The sequence below is a fragment of the Cebidichthys violaceus genome, unplaced genomic scaffold, assembly GCF_023349555.1.
Source record: "Cebidichthys violaceus isolate CVI_PGR_0920_01 unplaced genomic scaffold, fCebVio1.0.p SCAF_44, whole genome shotgun sequence".
NCBI lineage: Eukaryota > Metazoa > Chordata > Actinopteri > Perciformes > Stichaeidae > Cebidichthys > Cebidichthys violaceus.
The window spans coordinates 2,230,160-2,248,985 of record NW_027176639.1 but is presented as its reverse complement, the minus strand read 5'-3'; the positions used below and the strand labels follow the sequence as shown (position 1 = coordinate 2,248,985).

Here is an 18,826-nt window from a genome sequence, read left to right as displayed (position 1 = left end):
CTTTATTCCCATTTTTCCTCCTTTCAACCTTTTCTTCTTTCCTTGGTTATCTTTCCTTTTTCTCATTGTCCTTCACCCCCTTTATTGATTCCTTTCCTTTTTTTCTTTTCATTCCTACCTACCTATTTCCTGCTCACTCCTCTGATTACTCCTCCTACATGTCGTACCTGAAGGTGATGAGGATTCCCAAGGCCAGTAGCAGAGCTCCCAGGGAGAGTGAGTAGCCCACTGTATACATGATCCGTAACTGACTGAGGATGCGGCCATACTGCTGCTGCAGAACCAACAGGAGAGACAGAGTCAGATGCTTCCACGCATCATACACACCCACCAATCCATCCACCTCCCCACACACACACACACACACACACACACACACACACACACACAAACACGCTGTACTGTGTACACACACCTCACCAGGGTCGTCCTCACATTCGCTGGTATTCTTTTGCGCCCATTGACCCTCTTCATTGCAGAATCTGTGGACCAGACCCTGCTGAACTGTTCACACAGAGACTCACATTATGAGATTTTACATTAGGATGCATGTGTACCCCCCACTGTTCAGAAGTCGCTTCATCCCCACACAATCATTTGTTTGTAGGACAATAAATATTTGGTGACATTATCTTGATGATCATTAAGGTTCATTCTTCACCTTCGAAAGATTAGTGTCTTTCACTAAAGCTACATAAAAAGCTTGGAAGCAGACTTTGAATGAAAGTGAAATGTGCTTGTTCACTTTCTTGCAGAGAGCTTAATTAATAGATTGATAGCACTCTCAAATCTATGGCAAATATGAAGCTACAGCATGCAGCCGTTAGCTAAGCTGAGCACAAAGACTAGAACCAAAGGTAAACAGCTAGCCTTCCTCTGTCTAAAGGTAAAATAAACAGCCTACCAGCAACTCTAAAGCTCACAAATAACACATCATTTCTCCATTATTTAACTCATAGGCCTACACAAAGTGGGGGTTATTTCCTGGACTCAAACTACTCAAAGTTGTAGTCAAACTACAACTTGACGTTTTTACACCTTATAACCAGTGAGCTTTAGAGGTCCTCCTACTTTATTAGCTTTGAAAAGAGCACATTTTCAGTCTTTGTGCTAATCTAAGCTAGCTCGCTGTGGTTTCATGTTTACAGATACGAGGTTTCAATCTTAACCCTTAACTATGAGCAAGAAAGCGAATACGGGTATTTCCAACAAATAATGTTTTGTTTAATTTTTCTCTTTCATTATAACTGACCACACAAAGACTAACTACGGATCCTCAGTTAACCCCACAATGTTACTTCTGAGATGTCATTAAAAGTCCAGTCACCAGTGACCAAACTGTTAACCTGAATATGGCAGTAAGTCACTATCTATGGAGTGTATGGCTACAGTGCTGCGACTAACTTAATCTACAGATTATTGTCTTTATTAATTGCTTCAGCATTTTGTCTGTATAACCGTATAACATATTGAAAGATGTCCATCACAGCTTCCCAGATCCCATGAGGACATCTTCAAATGTTTTATTTTGTCTGACAAATCAAAAGATATTCACTTAACGATGCTACAAAACAGAGAGCAGAACAGAGAGGAGCCGGGCTGCTAGTCCACAACAGAGAGCAGAGACCAGCTCACTTTCAAAACTATTCACTGCCTCCAAACCACCTGTGAAGAAATAACTGAGAGCTGCGATGAGTTAACGCCATTATAAAATAAATGTATTATTTAGTGCTGGGCAACGATTACAAGTGTTAATCGCGATTAATCTCATTGTTATGAGCAAAATTCAATAATGAATTCAAAGGTAGTGTATTACTCACTTTTATTTTAAAAGTACTGCTAAATGAACACAAGTGCACAAGTAGTTATAATACAGTTATAATGATTCTGATCATAGATATTCAGCCGCTTCACTACTTTATCTTCATGTGTGTAATAGATATTTGAAATATACACCTTGAAAACTGCAAAACTTTCTACGTCATGTTTTTTATGTTTGTTAAATTCTCAGTAGTGATAACTAAATGATATGCTTATTATAATAACGCGTTAACTTGCCCAGCACTAGTATTATTATCTATCTGAGACAAAAGCCCAGGTAGAGTGATAGCTGACTATGTGGCCTTCACACAACTCATGCTTCATTCACTCTCTGACACTATTGTACACGCTATTCAGTGAAGCATTCATCCAACGCATTGCTGCTTTCTTTCATACCAGTGAATGACAAGGACGAACAGTACGGTGAGAGTGTTGTCATTGCAAAGCTTTTTTACAGTTCACTCCTCCAAATTACTTTAATTAAAGGGCCCATTGAGGAGCTCTTTGTCTGAAGTTATCCTCTCACATCATGTACCTGAATGGGCGCTGTATCCTTGCATTTCTCAGATGTTCTGACGTCAGGACTTTAATTCAACGAGTGGGACGAGGACTATAGTAGCAGGTTACAAAAACTCTCACATACAGTATTTGTCGTGAAGGTGTGTGTTGAAGAGGAGCTCAAGTTTGAAAAGGGGAGTTTCTGCACACAGCTTGTCAAATTACTGATTTTACTTCAAAGCACTCCATGTATTTGCACCGTTTCCCACTTTGTACTGCAACTCCTGCACGACAATTTCCCTTGGGAATAATCAAGTTAATCTGATCTTATCTGAGGACTGATACCTTTACGGTACCATGGCAGGAACCATGGGCAGGAGACATTGACAGTGGTTCCTGGGAGTCCATCAGGCCAGCAGGCGTACAGGTCAAAGGTCCTATTACACACCAACCCTGCAGTGGAGAGCAGATCTGTGAAATGTGCGCTCTCGGCTTACAGGAAGTGAGGCTTATTTCTCCTATGCATCTCTTTAAGACACACTCCAGCTGCGGGGAGAGGGGCTCACCTGTGGCGGGGGGCGTGGCATTGTGGTAGTCCAGGCACTGGTTATTGTAGCTGCTCCACTGCTCCTTCACGAGCTCCAGGGAGTTAGTCGAGGAGACCTGCAGGAGGAAGCCTCATGTTGAGTTTCAGCAACAGCTGCCAATCAAAGACACAGCTCATTCTGTGTGTGGGTGTGTGCAAAAGAGAGAGAGAGAGAGATAGAGAGAGAGAGAGAGAGCGAGAGAGACAGAGACAGAGAAAGAGAGAGAGAGAGAGAGAGAGAGAGAGAGACACAGAGAGAGAGAGAGAGAGAGAGAGAGAGAGACACCGGGAGACGTACCTTTGTGCAGCTGCAGAGCATAAGCAAGGCCAAGAGGAGACACACCTGGGACATCCCACTGACGCTGGGAGGGTGGGGGTCGGTGGGGACCAGAACACAGAGGAGGCCCGACACATGAGGCGGTCCCGTCCCTATCTCACCACGTTGCCTAAACACGATAGGGAGAAGCTTGTTAGTGTGAATAGTGTGTGTGTGTGTGTGTGTGTGTGTGTGTGTGTGTGTGTGTGTGTGTGTGTGTGTGTGTGTGTATGAAAGAGGGATGGAGTGATATACTGAAGAATCAATGAACACAAAAAAGAGACTGCTTCTTTTTTCACACTCACAACAGCTCATCACAGCTGTCCGATATGAAAACCATGGACCTCCACAATGCCAGATTTTCATAAACAAAAATGTAAAGTACCGAGGTTTATTTGTGGATTCATCCAATTGGTTGAACAAACAGAGAAGCGTGAGTTCAAACTCAGCGGAATTTGACTTCACACAGTTTTCACAGCATTGAAAAACCAACATTGCCATTTATACAAGTAAACAGTGTACTGTGCATATAGGACCATCTCCTGTGCAAAATGTACAATTGGTTGTTTTTCAACACATTTCTCAAATCATTTACTGCAAAATTGCCGCACAAAAGCATCAATCAATGATGGGATTGGACGAAGATGGTGCCTTCAGGAAGAACAGAGATTTTCTCACATTGACAAATGTTTATATGTGTGCATTTGTACTGTATGTGCTTAATCCCATGCCTAGCATTTCATATTTATTGTTAAGAATACCTGTTGAATGAAAGCCACAACATCAAATCCTAACAAATAGCTAGAATCGTTTGCGTTTGTGTGTTGATTCTGATGGCCAGTGCATTTTCCTGTTGCGCCGGTTGACTGTCTTCACCAACGAAGTTGGAGAACAAAACGAAATCTGAAACGTTTCTGCAAAAAACACCTTGACAATGGAAACATTTTTGGCTAAAACGTTTCAAATTCCACTCTGTTCCAGTCTCTGTGCTTCTGTTGAAGTGCATCTGATGGCCGTGTGTCTTTCTGTGTGTGTGTTTCTGTCCTTGGTATCAAATTGCTGTACCTGAAAGAGATCTAAGGGAAACATCGATAGCCTGTTGTGTTATCACAGCACAAAGATTAGCACCTTCATTCTGAAAGGACAAGAGAGCAACACAGTGAGCTGCTGCTGTGTTTCCTTCCTGCAACAGAACTTGTGTTGTTACAGTCATGACCGTCCTCTTTACGATCACATGCAGCTCCTATCGACTGAGCAGCAGAGCCCAAAGCAGGAGGACAGACTTATGTTGACTTAGGACACTTTATGCTGCTGCGAGCGGATTCTCATTTCATCTACATGTTTGGTGCACAATCTGAGAGATTAAACTGCACCAGGATGAAATATGTTTTAAGATGAAATACGTTGAGGTGTTTCTCTGTAAATGTAATGAATATGGATTATGGGATGGGGCCTTATCGAGGCAGCTATGGACTCAGGTAATCCTGGAGTGATTAAAATGGGTCAAACCACAACTACTTTCAAACCATGCAGGTCATATTTTTTTATAATGGACAGATCCCATAAAAAGACCAAAACCTTCTGTACTAACACATATTGTCTGAATATCTGAAGGCTGATAATCCTCTGTGTCATTAACATTCATACATCAAATGAGCCACAGAGTTGAAGTGGGTCACACGTTCCTTCATTATGATGAGCACCGCACTTAATCAGAGTCCGTCCCACTAGCACCGCCCTGCTGCTGTAAATCCTCACAGAGCATCAATCAATCCTGTATTCATTCCAGCTAAGAATAGTCCCCAATAAAGGAACTATTTACTTCTGTTTGAGTAAAACCTACAGTGCCTTGTTGTTCAAGGAACTTACGAAGCCTTTTTTATAAGTGACACTGAAAAACTAAATAAGAGTAGGAACTAATGGGCTTGGTGCTGGAGCCACAGACAGGTGGAGATGTCAGAGAGTATGGGGAGACTGACGGTGATGTTGTCGTTGTTTGACTTGGTGTTCAGCAGTCTTATCCCTCCAGACGCTCTCATGACAAAGAGTGTGGAAATAAAGCTGCTGTTACAAGAATCTGGCTATGTGGGGTGATTGATAGATTTTATTCATGGCTCATCAGATGCGGACACAAAATCTAAAGGATAACATGTTAAAGCAAAAATCAAAATGGATAATATGTTTAAGTATAAACACATATTTCAAACTATGGTCCAAAGACAAAGAACATAAAGAAGCACAAGACCTTCAACATAAAAGAGTCTGCGTCCTCCTCTAGGTTTCTATCTCGTATTGGTTGTTCTTAGAGAAAACTGCTATTACTAATAACTATATAACATGCTTTCTGTCATAATATATGAACTATGCAGCTTTATGAATGAAATAATCAATTACAAGTCGAGTCATTTTTGATCCAACATGTATTTTTGGGTTAAATAGGATCTTTGTAGTCTGCAGTTTATGTAATTTCATCTCCTAACCTCCCTCGTATGCACAGTCCCATAAATAGAGAATCACTTGACTCTCATGGGTGACTGGGCATATGAGAGCTAGTGTGCATTTATGTGTGTGTGTGTGTGTATGTGTGTGTGAACATGTGTGTGTGTGTGTGTGTGTGTGTGTGTGTGTGTGTGTGTGTGTGTGTGTGTGTGTGTGTGTGTGTGTGTGAACATGTGTGTGGCTGGCTGCATCTGTGTGTCTGTTTTTAGTTAACCACAACACTGAGAAGAAGACAGCGCATAATCACAGGACTGTCTCGACCTGATAGCCTTATCGAGCTCTTTAGCAGGTTTTATATTACAAACACACACACACACACACACACACACACACACACACACACACACACACACACACACACACACACTCCAGCATGCTGTGGAATGAGGATGTGTGAGTCTCTGATTTCCAGGGTAGTAGCACCTAAAGTAATTGAATCCTCTTGGAAATGTTTGGCAGTAGCTGCTTGTTGTTGCTTTTGGGTGACATGTATCACTGCGGTTCGATGTCTTTGTATCTCCGAAATGTTGTGTTTTTCTGGGAGTGAAAAAAAGATTGACCGTGCTTGATGAAGGTGCATTTTTTTTGGTTTGTAGTATTATTATTTTTTTTAAATACGGCTCAAAAGGCTGTGAAAGTTTCTCAAAACACAAAACATCTTTTGGTGGAAGTAAAATCATAAGAATGATCTCAATAGCTGATGTTTTACCCTGAAGTCATGCTACCCCATAGATCTTTAGTTCTAGTGCTTTTTAGGCTGAATTACTTTTATTTTCATTCTCTCAGATGAACCTTGATTTGAGCTTTGGTCGTTACTAAGCTTACCGATGATAATCATATGAGGATAACAGAGCTGTGTGTGTGTTTGTGTTTGTGTTATCAAGGACAAAGACAAAGCCAGAGGTAGAAAGCGAGAACATATCTGCACAACCATGCTTACTGATTTGTATGAGCACAATCAGCCTGTGTGAGTCACAGCTTTTTCCTTTGGAATATTCCTAAATAATGCGCTGTTCATGTAAATCAAAATACACGCAAGCTTCTCTCTCTTTCTGTGTGTGTGTGTGTGTGTGTGTGTGTGTGGATATTGTAAACGCTACATTTGCTTAAACAGCCCCTGTTTGCATTATTTGTCTCACACACAAACACACATTCACACGTACACGTCCCCCCCCCCTTCCTTCTCTAGGGAAGACTTTCACCCAGGACGTTGCACTTTGTGTCCCGAGTAAAACCAAAAGACTTATTTTAATAACGTAACGTACCAAATAAAGTAACACACTTGTAGTGTTTCAACTTACAACATTCATCACGTGTTTAAAACGACGACTGTAATCTGTTTCCCTTGATCGTATTCAGAATAGAGTTCAGTCGTATGGGAATGTATTTCTACAGGAGTCAGTCCCTTCCACTCATACATGTCATCCTCTTCACAAGCCTCTTGAGAGTGAACCTCCTTTCATTTTCTTTCTGAATCCATATGTGTGTCAGAAGGAAGAGCGTGTCTCTCTCCTCCCACCCATTTCCATTTAAGTGCACATCATGAGTTTGTCCTGAGGAAAAACACAGAGACAGAGCAGGAAGGGAAGGCAGAAGTAAGTAGAATCTAAGAACCACTACTGATCACACATCAAGGACCTCCAAACAATCAATGAAGACTATCAGGAAAACAGACGGTTCCATATTATCTTTACGATTATGCTGTCCCCCCAGTTATGTTGTTGAAATCAATAAGCCTCTTTGTGATGAGGCGCGGGTAATTAGACAGAGTATGGAGAGTATGTGGGCGGCAACAGAGGCAAGAGTGCAGTGGCTGTGATGGAGCTAAACAGAGAGCTAATTATGTTGTTCTGCCTCTGTGAGCCGCTCTGAAGCTCCATGCCTTCCCCTCTTTCTTTGTTGTTATAATATGTTATTTGAACATAATTCAAGTTTTAAAGGGTTGGTTTACCAAAATGACAAAAAAAACATTTTGTCACTTACCACTTTTGGTATTTTGTGTAAATTAGTTTGGTCTGTTATACAGTAGAATCTTGTGATAGTGATTCGTACAGTAAGTACATACAGTGCTCAGTGGTTTAAGGACACTGAGACAGCTCTCTGTTCAGGTTTCTGTCCTCTTCAGTGACGGTAGTTTAGGTAGATCTGGCTTGTTTGAGTCTCAAGAGTGTGTGTGAGGGAGTATTTATGTGTTGGTGCATGCAAGTGTGTGAAGCTGTGTGTTATGATTAACTGAGGTAGGTGATGGAGTGACCCAGAATCTGCTCCTTCAGCAGATGTCATGCTTCACAAACAGAGCGAGAGCTCTTTTTTATCTCTCTGTCTCTCTTCCTCTCATCCTAGCTTCTCCTTGTCCTTCCCCCACTCTTCTACTTTAGAACTCTCCAACCAATCAGAAGCAAAGAACGCAGCCTTCCTCTTTAGTTCTTTGGCCTGCTCGAGGGAGAGCTGTGAGACATCCTGTCTCATATGAGAGGTCAGTGCAGTGGGGAACACACGGGAGTCTTTAAGTCTTCTAAAAGCACCTCAGACTGAACATTAGCTGATCAAACCTCTGTGCAGATGTTCACACATGGTGCAGTCCCATACATCCCTTTACTCTGCAAACACGCTAAAGAACTGCACTGCACACTGTCAGTCTGCCACCAGTCTATGGTTCTCATATCAGAATAGTGGAGATAGTTTGGCTCCCAGCACTGATATCATGCTCAAATCATCACCACTTCCACTTTGGAAACATCTGGGTTGGAAAGAAGTTTGGATGCTGCCGAGCCACTGGCAAATGGTCCGAGCGGCTTTGAGCAGACTACTTTCAGAATCAGGCGATATTTTATGTCTGATGAGATGGCAACGCTGCATCTGAAGTGTCCAGTGGCGGGTGTGTATGTGAACACAGCGGTGTCCAGATGAGCACCGTAAAACTTGTGTGTGAACAGGGGAGTGTGCGAAGGAAGGAGTGAGGGAGATGGAGAGCACATGGGAAGCAGGAGGCTTGGCCAGTACATACCATTCTCAGTGTCCCGCGGAGAATGCCAAGAGCCAGACCCTAAATCTTTAGCCATGCGCTCCCTGGACTCCTCCATAAAAATGGCTCACTGATACCGCAGATATCCTGCTCGCTATATATATTGTCCTTCAGCGCTGCATTTCTCCCACACACACCCTCTCTCCTAGGGAAACAAACGACACCACGTTCCCCTGCCAGCGCACAAGCAAACAATACCACCACAACCAAGTGAGTTAATAAGTAGAGAACATATATTACCTCATGTAACCTGCTGTAGGTTCATGCAGCTGGAAACAAATACTAAAAGTCGAGCCCCCCTTTGACCAGCCAGCGTCAGTGCCAATGAGGGAAACATCACTCAGTTATGGGACAAGTTTGACATTTTGGGAAATACATTTTCTTGAGCGTTAGTTGAGACGATCGATACCACTCTCTGGTATCAATCGTTCGCCTAGCGATCGGAGCGTTGTCATAGGGTTCAATCCCAGCTTCCTCCTGTCCACATGTGTCCTCGGGAAAGAAACTGAACACCACATTTCTGCTGTCTGAGTGGAAGCTCCATGCCATCAGTGTGTATGAATGAGCTGCAAAAACCTTGTGAAGCACTTTGGATAAAAGGGATATATAAATGTAGCCATTTACCATTCACGTCCGTTCATTCACCACACAGCAGGCAGCAGGCGGTTAGCGTTGCATAAAGACGTAACATAAGTGATGTCTTTTCCTGGTTTCAAGAGCTGCATTACAGTGAAGTGATGTCATTTTCTAAAGAGATACCAGAGTGTTCTATTGTTCTACTCTATTATTCTATTCTATTCTGTTATTATTACTTTTACCTTAATCATAGTATCCGGATTTACAATAACTATTTATCAAAAATCTTATGGTAAAGCACCAATAGTCAACCCGACAATTTACTTTTTCACAAAATTGATATTGAGGTATTTGGTGAAGAAATATTTGAATACAACATGTTCTATGTCGCCCAGGCCTAGCTATACATGTGCTGTTTGATGTATGTTGTTACTTATAAAGGCCGGCTGCTTCATATTTATACATGACATCAATCTTCTCATTTAACTCTCAGCAAGAAAGCAGGATAATGGAATTTTCCAAAATAGGAACAATTCAGCAGCATCTGATATTTTGTACTTTGATACTGTTGACCGAGTTACTTGAAAAATGTAATCTATTACTCATTATTTATTCCAAAATAATGACGTTACTAAGTACAACCACAACAACTTATTTGTTACCCGATTTTCGTTACTCAGCCCAGCTCTTTAAAAAAGTGCCTTCCAACAACTCTAAAGCTTTCACGCCCACACGGAACACCTTCTCTATTAATAGGAAACAGTTGGTGACAGTTTGATAGCACTGTATTTACAGACGCTCTATCTTAGCCCCGATTACTGCACACAGCTATTCTGACGTCCAGGGAAGCTGTGGCCTCCACACTCTAACGTTAGAGAGCCGGAGGCACTTGAAGCCTCAGGAAACCTTACATTCACTGGAGGGCACAGTGCAGAAGGTAGCCCCCCCCCTTGTACCTCTAGTCCCTGAACCAAGCTAAGACGTGATGACCAGCCTCTGTAATACACACACAGAGACCAACTGATTAACTCTCCAATCAAACTCCCAGTAAAACAATAAACCGATGGACTCCCCAAATGTAATAACTGAATTTGTAATGCCCTATACTACTTGTTACTGAAACAAGTAATCACATTACAGTAACATGTTACTAAGTAATGGGTTACTGCTCAACACTGGTTGTTGATATATACACATCAGCAGAGGATGAAGGACAGAGGAACCAGGGCTGATCTATAATGTCTCCCACAATGAGTGTGTTGGTGTGTGTATCATATCCAAACTAACCACCCATCCTGCCTGTCATGCATTTGCTAGAGACGCACCTACTAAACATGTCCCGACACACACCGTCTCACCTGTGACAACCGCAAACATGAGGGACACAAACTGGTCTATGGAGGCCTGATGCACAACAGTGACCAAACAATGACGGAAACACAAGCGAACGGTGCACAAAGCCACACACTCTTTTTAAAGCCTTCATAATGAACAAAAGCTAATGCAGAAACAAAAGAGCAAGCAGAAAGAAGCTAGCAATCCCACAGCACTGTTCCTGTTACATAGCTGCTCTGACTCCATAGCTCAACTGTGCATGTGTGCGCCCGCATGTATACCTGCATGCATGCATGAGTGCCGTTTCAAAGGAATGGATAAAGACAATCATGGCACCATCATTGTGTCCACGGTACATGGAAACACATACAAGATGATGGCTGGTGGGCAAACACACGACTGTCTGGTACCAACAGACAGAAACATCAAAATGCTGTGTAAACATTTGTTAAAGTTGATTATAATAACATATATAGCATAGTTACAATAGCTTTTCTTTAGTTTGTTTCATATAATGGCTGACATGCATTGAAATGAGTCATTTGGAAGTTATTGTGATGTTGCCATCCGTCGTGGCCCCACCCCACATAAAGGGCAGATGAGGCGTTTTGGTATTGGCCGTCACCATGTCGAGAGCTGTTGAGAGGCAATCGAAACGCTGCCACTCTTGTATTTGCACCACTGTCATTGTTAGGGAACAGGGCCAAGTCAAAAAGGAGAAAGGCAACCTTCGACTTCGACTTCTGAAAATTGAGGTGGAAAGATGAGACTTGAGAACCAATAAGTTGGGAAACTAGTTGAACGTCAGAACACATCCGTCATGCAGCACGAAATGTTACTGGTTTCCTTCAATCAACCCACACAAACAAACCTAATACAGAGGATGCTGTAGGTTCACTACGTACCGTGACTGAGCTTTAACTTATTTTGTTTTCTTTAAACGGTTGAAAAATGTCCTTCAGCGCTCCGCATCCATCCTTGCCTTTGCAACCACGGCTTTTGTTGATGGGCAGATTTTAGCTAAATTAATTAAAAGGAAACATGACGGAAAAAGAAATAAATAAATTCTTTCAAATATAATTGTGTTATTCAAGGTTAACGAGAGCACCATGGTTACCATGACAGCAGTGAATTAGTTCCCTTCACACGTCTCTTTATTGGATTAAAAACCTTCTGGAAGACGTCATCTAGTTGCATCTGTCGACTCATTTTATGTCTTGATCAATTTTAGACAGTATTACATTTTTCAACTTTCTTTCTTTTCCTTGTACTAAACAAATGTATAGTTTTGTATTATTATTATTATTATAAACAAGCTAATATTTCACTATTGATCATCTGAATTACTATGGTACTGAAACGTTGTATCCCAATGTTTTCTATAAAGGCTGACGTTTTCCTAAGTAGGACAGTCTGAGATTAACACTGTATAATGTGCTGATTACTGCGGCACAAAAGCCATGGATAAACCAACATCATCCCCGCGTCACCACCTCACTTCACTGCACTTCACTCTGCTGGCAGTCAGTGGTCTTTATTCTTCTCAAACGTATCATTAAATCTGAGGTACAGCTCAGATTGAGCTCTGACTGAGGCTCGAATGAGTCTTTAAATCCGTCACGCAGCTCGAAATCTGACTGATTCTGGGACACGAGACTGTTGACAGTCAGAATGTTCAAAAATGATGTTATCTGCCCCAAGTATGTGTTTCCTGCCCTGTGCATCGCATCAGTGAAACAAACGACTCCATGTTAGGACTTTGGGCAAGGCAAATTGAATATCAGTGACTATTATTTATTTTCATGGCATGAAAAACATTTCCTACTGAGAGCCTGAGGTTTGATAGAGCTTGAGAGTCAGAGCAATCAGAGCAATCTGATTCGTGGTGGACATCCAGATATTTTCTTATTTCTTGGTATCACATGCTGCTGCTTCATAGTGAGACCTAAATGACAAGGTAGTGAAGGATGGAGGGTGCATGTTTTTCACCTCTTTTGTATATGAATAACAGATTTACATACTGTTGCACTTTTGTAAGATTCCTCGTCACGGTAAATAACATTTTCCCTTCAAAATAAAATTGCATTCCATCCTCCTTCATCTTGTATAAATCTGGTAAACACATTTAGGGTGTCGCTGTAATGCATTCTACCCCATTCAAAGGATGAATATTCCTTTTCTCTTTCTCATTTCTGTCTGATGTGATCTATTTGTTACGGGGAATCTTTGAAAGTATGAAAAGTGAGCAAAGGAAAGAGAGGAGAGAGAGTTTGGGTCCATTCTTTGCTGTCAGATGAGATGAATTTCAGACTTAAAGAACAAACCAAATTGGATAATTCTTTTAAAGCTAAATAGACCCATATGTGCCAGAGGCCTCTCGGGACACAGAGCTTTCTCTGTTTCTCTGAGTGTGTGTTGCATGCATTTGTATCCTGCTCATAACTCTACTGAGTGTCAGATTTACTCCCTTTGAATCATATTACAGATAATTACATTTATAATGTTGTCTACAGAGAAGCTCAAAGGGGTAAAACGTCAAAAACTCAAATTTGTGTCCCGTTAAATTCAAGCCACTAATTTAAAGACTAAATGACTTTCCAGCAAATAAATGATCTTCATGTGCAAAAACGATTGAATGTAAAATGACCCATGCGCAACAACCACAGCTGTCGTAGAATACATATATCTTTGTGAATAAAAAACCTGAATGATCGAAACATGCCTCCAATTTCCATTAACTAGCTCCTGACCTGTCTTGAACGTTTTGAAGGGTCAGAGGTCAAAGAGTGCAGCTGTCGTAAAAAAAAAACAAAAGAAAATGAGCTTTGGCATCTAAAGGTAAAAAAAAGTTCCACCTTTCCAAAACAAAGTCATTGTTTCATGAGCTGGATGAGAGGATCGGGGGAAGTTAGTGTTTGCTATTTCTAATCACTTCAGCAAAGACTTTCACTGAGGGGTAATTACATTTTTCAAAAGTACGCCATGCAATTTCAATTAGCTTAAATAGGCTTTTACGTTAAAAGATGTAACGAAAGCCAAACGTAATGCCAAAGAAAAGGGCTTGATTTATTTTGTATGCAGTCAAGGATTCCAGTGAAGACAAATAAGCCGCCTTCTCAGTTTACCGGCTCGTAGAATCCTGCAGGGAGTCAGTCCTAAGTAGTGTTTACATCTACAGGGTGGTGACAGGTTTCAGGCCTTCCCAGGCTGGAAAGCAATCAAATCTTAGAATGATTAAAGTCCCTGCACACCCTCCCAAGTGTTTTCAATCTGTCCGGCTGATGAACGCTGTGCTGGGAGTTTGCTGAGCTCATGTAGGAATAGACCTTTTTTTCACAAAACACATTGTTATTTGTCATAACTTGAAAAGCACAGGTGTTACTGATAACATCAACGATGGCTCCGTTCTGTTACAGTGTCCCAGTGAGCCAGCAAAACTAGGACCCTGAACCTGAAGCAGCTAAATGGAATTCAGCCGTCATCTATGTTAATACTATGATGTCGACTCTGTTCAACACAACTAAGCGGACTGCAGCCATAGCTGATGTTGTTAGTAACATTAGGGTTTAAAGGTGCAGTCATATTAAAGTTTTGTAAATTTTCACGCCTTCACTCCCATTCACTTCATTCAAAGCCCAAACATGAATATCTTCACTCAAACACCAGACACTCAGCTCACCTTTATTGCACTTTGCCTTGTGAATTTGCGATCGAAACATTGATGCACTGTGTTTGGAGATGGATAAGTCAATATTCCAGTGCAGTGTGTTGTCACCTTGTTTTGCAAAATATTACACTACCAGACTACAAACGGTGACATCGCTCCCACAGTCTGTCTACAGTCTATGGTTGCTAGGCTCAATATTTATTTGGGGGCAGTCTTGTTGGACAGCATGAGAAGAAGTCTAATCAATGAAATAAGTGAAAACACCTGTGTGTTAATGTGTAACTGTTTTAACTATGGACATGTGGGCTTTAAGGAAAACCTGAATATATTCTATTGAAGAAAACTCTAACCGTATTTAGTGCTGAATTCATCTTCCTGTTATAAGTGTGAAGTGCTTGTAAGTAATTCAAGGCCAGGGACACATCTTGCACTGAACAAACTGTACACTTCAACTTAATAACGTGTGGATACTACGGTGAATTAGGTCTGTTACAAAACTTCTTATAAATGTACATTTCCTACATTTAAGCCAGCGTTTTTTTACCCAGATCAGCCAATGTATGCTGCGGCTCTCGGAGCAGCCAATATGAGATGTTTGATGAGAGGATGTCATGTCACCAAAGAGAGTCACAGGGTCCATCTGATGGATTCATATTTATTCATAATGCTTACTTTTCTTCCTAATCAACATCAGTAATGCAATCGCCCACGGACCGAGGCCACTCCGGCACACAGCTATGCACTCACATAATTTCCCGCAAGATCCTCTAGACATGTTCTGTAGATAAACATGTAACCGTGAATGCAACAAAGAAATTAACAACCCTGCACACACACAAATAGAAAGCCCACTTGTCAAGCGTATCTTGTCACTGACTTATGCAGCTTTGTAACACAATGCGTGACCGCACACAGGCTGCAGTATATATACTGAGAAGAGAGAAAGATGACAGGGAAGTATGTGTATACCTGTATGTAGAGAAACCCCAGAGGAAGCAGGAGCAAAGGGCCATATTCTGTCATCTAAAGGAGAGATGACATTAATCTCCATTAATTGAGAACCGAAAGGGACAACGCTTTATATAAGTGCCATACATGATGTCAGCTATGTGCTGTGACGTAGGCCTTCAGTAAACGTGTTCACGCTGCATGTTTTTATCCAAACAAATAGAAAACGGACTTAAAGTTTGTTAAGGTCAGGGACATAACACACTTCAACTTTCAAGAAAAAGCTTGTGGACACAGATATACTGTGCATTTCTTTTCTACGGTGAATTAGGTCTGTTACAAAACCAGGCTGAATTAACTGACAGTGAGCCCGGAAAGCGACTCTACAGGACATTCAGTTGTGCGTCACTTGGCATGCTATTAGCTTGTACCTGTAGGTCTAGCCGCCACACACAACCGCTGCATGATGACACACAGTATAGACACGTAGTATGGAACAGTGACATCCAAACCCCTCCCCCTACACGCCATTGTCCGATCAGAGCTTAGCAAATGTAACTAGGCCCGGAACGCCCGTCAGGTTTGAAATTAACAATGGACTTTAACTAAGAAGTGGACGTAGATGTCGTGATATAACCCATTTGTTTGCGCACTGACGTTTTGAAGCCTTGAGTTTGGCGTTTTTGCCGTTGCCATCTTGGATTACGGCCGTCACCATCAGTCAACGGAGGCGACCATATTTGGATGCCGGAGAAGTGACGTGGAGATGCCGTATACGGCTCTGGTAGGGTAACAACCTGTCAGTCCCAAGGTAGCCCCTTCTAAAGCATACTCCACTTTATGGTCTGTTTGACTCTAAATGGATCATAATTCACTAAATAAACATCATGTTGTATTGAAAAAAGACGTGAAACTAGCAACTGAGACCATAAACTGATGTTTAGAATGTTTACTGAGGGAATAAATCAAGTGAGGGTTGTTTTCTTATAGACTTCCATTCAATCAGACTTTCTTTTTGCCCCCTGCAGGTCAGTAGAGAGAATGCAAGTTTTAGACACTTCAGCATTGGCTTCACTCTTCAGAACCAGAGGTTGCCTCCTGGGTTTAACACAACCTGTAGCAGTGGGCATGCAGCTGTAGTAAGACAGCAATACTTGTAAACAAGAAGTTTTGTGTCTTTTTTGAAAGGATTCAACAATGTGTTTATTTACTATAACATGCCTGTATACACTCAGCACTCAATGTCAGCAGTCCCAGCCAACTTTAATACACAAGCAAACTTTGCATCTGCCAAACGCAAGGTTTAGTCATCATCCTCAAAATACGAATAAATAATGCAGAGATCTAACCGCTTACATTCTTTTCCTAGTATGTTTTTCCTATTGAGACGCTGAGTTTTGCTTGGGACTCAGAGGCCTGAGTCGTTTAGCATGATGTCACGTATGCATTTTTATGAATCTCTGCTGTTCTTGGCAAGACTCGTCCTGTGCAGCATTCAAGCGCTGGGATTGGCGAGGCGGCGTCTATGCTCGCCGAGGCAGCGGTAACCTAATTTGTTTAGGACCTCTGCATTGGTCAATCAGCTTTCCTGACACCTCGAGGTCAATGTCTAACCTAACCCAATCGTCTCTGCCTCAGCTCTGGGGGTGGGTCTTGCTCTGCAGTGGGATTCACAATCATGCATCATGTGTGCGGCTACAGTGATATCAACCGACTCACGAAGTTAACGCTAATTAGCCAGCTAGCTAAAGCTGATCAATTCTGCTACTGACAGTCATCAGTTCAACCGGCCTTGACAATTCAATCCTTGTTTTTGTCCACCTCATCCCTCATATTTGCAGAATGGACAGTTTGAAAACAGTCATTGGTTTCCTTCTGTGCCTCAGTGTTTTGGAGCGAACAAATGTCCACCCAACAGTTTGTATGTACACCCACATGATCGCCAAATCCTAATCCCTACAGAGTCACGGTCAATGTAACCTGAGTGTCAGAGCTGTTTTGTTCAATCTTACCGTTCCTTCCATAATCCCCCTCTGCGGCTCACTCACTTCTGTCCAAGCTGCCTTCATCCTACTGACTATTATTAACGGAGCCGAGCCTGCAGAGAGTCAGCAGCTATGACAAACCTGCGGCTACACACAAATATTTACACTCAACAGGCTTAGTGTGTGTCTGCACAAGTGTGTGATCTGCCTCAAACACCTGAAAAAGCAGGACTTTGTGTGTGTGTGTGTGTGTGTGTGTGTGTGTGTGTTTTGTAATGTGCGCATGCAGAGAAGAGCATTGATACGTGACAAAAAAACTCAGCAGGAGTATTGCTTTGTCAACAATACCAATCAGGGTGAATCAAAAACAGTTCTGACACCTATCACAAATGTGTGTGTGTGTGTGTGTGTGTGTGTGTGTGTGTGTGTGTGTGTGTGTGTGTGTGTGTGTGTGTGTGTGTGTGAAAGAAAGAAAGGAGACAAAAGAGAAATACGTGTTAGACACAGAGTGAGATGTCTTTCATCACAGAGGAAATTGAAGAAGAGACACTGTTGAAAAGGTGAATAAACCTTCACAGAAGTAAATGAGCAGACTGGAGAACTCTGCAGGAACCGGTTGGCACACTGTAATAAATGTCAGTCAGTTCATTCAGATATCAACATGATGCCTCGGTCATCGATCCAAACAGCTTCAGGCATTTTATGTCACAAGATTAAGCAGCAAGAAAATGTGAAAGAAGTCAATTATGGCGAGTAAGAGACAGGATGCACAGATAAGGCAGATTGATGCGGCGTGTGCTCCAGCACATACAATGTCTGACAACGTGTTAAGCGGCGGATCCTACACACAGTTTACTGTCGCTGTGTTGGACGCAGTGACATTCCAAATTGTCTGTTGCTCATTGTACATATAAAGTAATAGATCATTACTGTTACTACATAATTTGATCATCATTGGATCATCTGGGAAGAGGCAAGGACTTGAACCTGCAGAAAAAACGTTGCCTAAACTTCATCAAATTTCCGTTGTCTTATGTTTCAAATGAATAAATTACATTAACTTCAATCCTAAAGGTCCATCTGAACTTCATCATGTTTTACACTGCTGCCTGTTAACACACAGTGTTCTTCAGAGCGGACTGTGAGTCTGTGAGCGTGCATGTGTTCGTGTTCAACGTTCCACTTTTTAACCTTCATTATCCTGCGATTCATACCCAATTGTGAAAGTATGAAGCAAGACATAAGCATCCACACAGGATGCAATTTTAATATCAAACTGTTTTATGTCACTGATGTCTCAATCATAAATGATCAACACAAGACTAAATAGTAAAGAAACATCCAGCAGATAAAAACACTTTCCTTCTAGAACAAAAGGAGACTGAAAGTGTGTGTTTGTGTGTCAGTTGTACCTTTGTGAGTCAAAGTCACACTCATAGCTGTGTGACTAACAATCAGACTAGCATCCTATGTTTCCATTGAACTCCAGTCTCCACATCCCAAAAAATGCCGGGTCATCCGGCAAACAGTTGCTGCAACCCAGTCTCACATAGCCAGACCCGCCTCTGCC

General features: G+C 41.8%; 1 protein-coding gene across 1 annotated transcript in view; it reads right to left on the bottom strand.

The window, feature by feature from the left end:
• gcgrb (glucagon receptor b) overlaps window positions 1-18,826 on the bottom strand; it is a 40,419-nt gene that overhangs the window by 9,917 nt on the left and 11,676 nt on the right. Inside the window, exons 2-6 of the mRNA XM_068729035.1 lie at window positions 3,204-3,351; window positions 2,886-2,982; window positions 2,665-2,772; window positions 416-504; window positions 168-274 (exon numbers count right to left, since the gene is read on the bottom strand). Coding sequence (XP_068585136.1) covers window positions 168-274; window positions 416-504; window positions 2,665-2,772; window positions 2,886-2,982; window positions 3,204-3,257 — 455 coding nt within the window. The 5' untranslated portion in view covers window positions 3,258-3,351. The remainder of the gene's footprint in view (window positions 1-167; window positions 275-415; window positions 505-2,664; window positions 2,773-2,885; window positions 2,983-3,203; window positions 3,352-18,826) is intronic.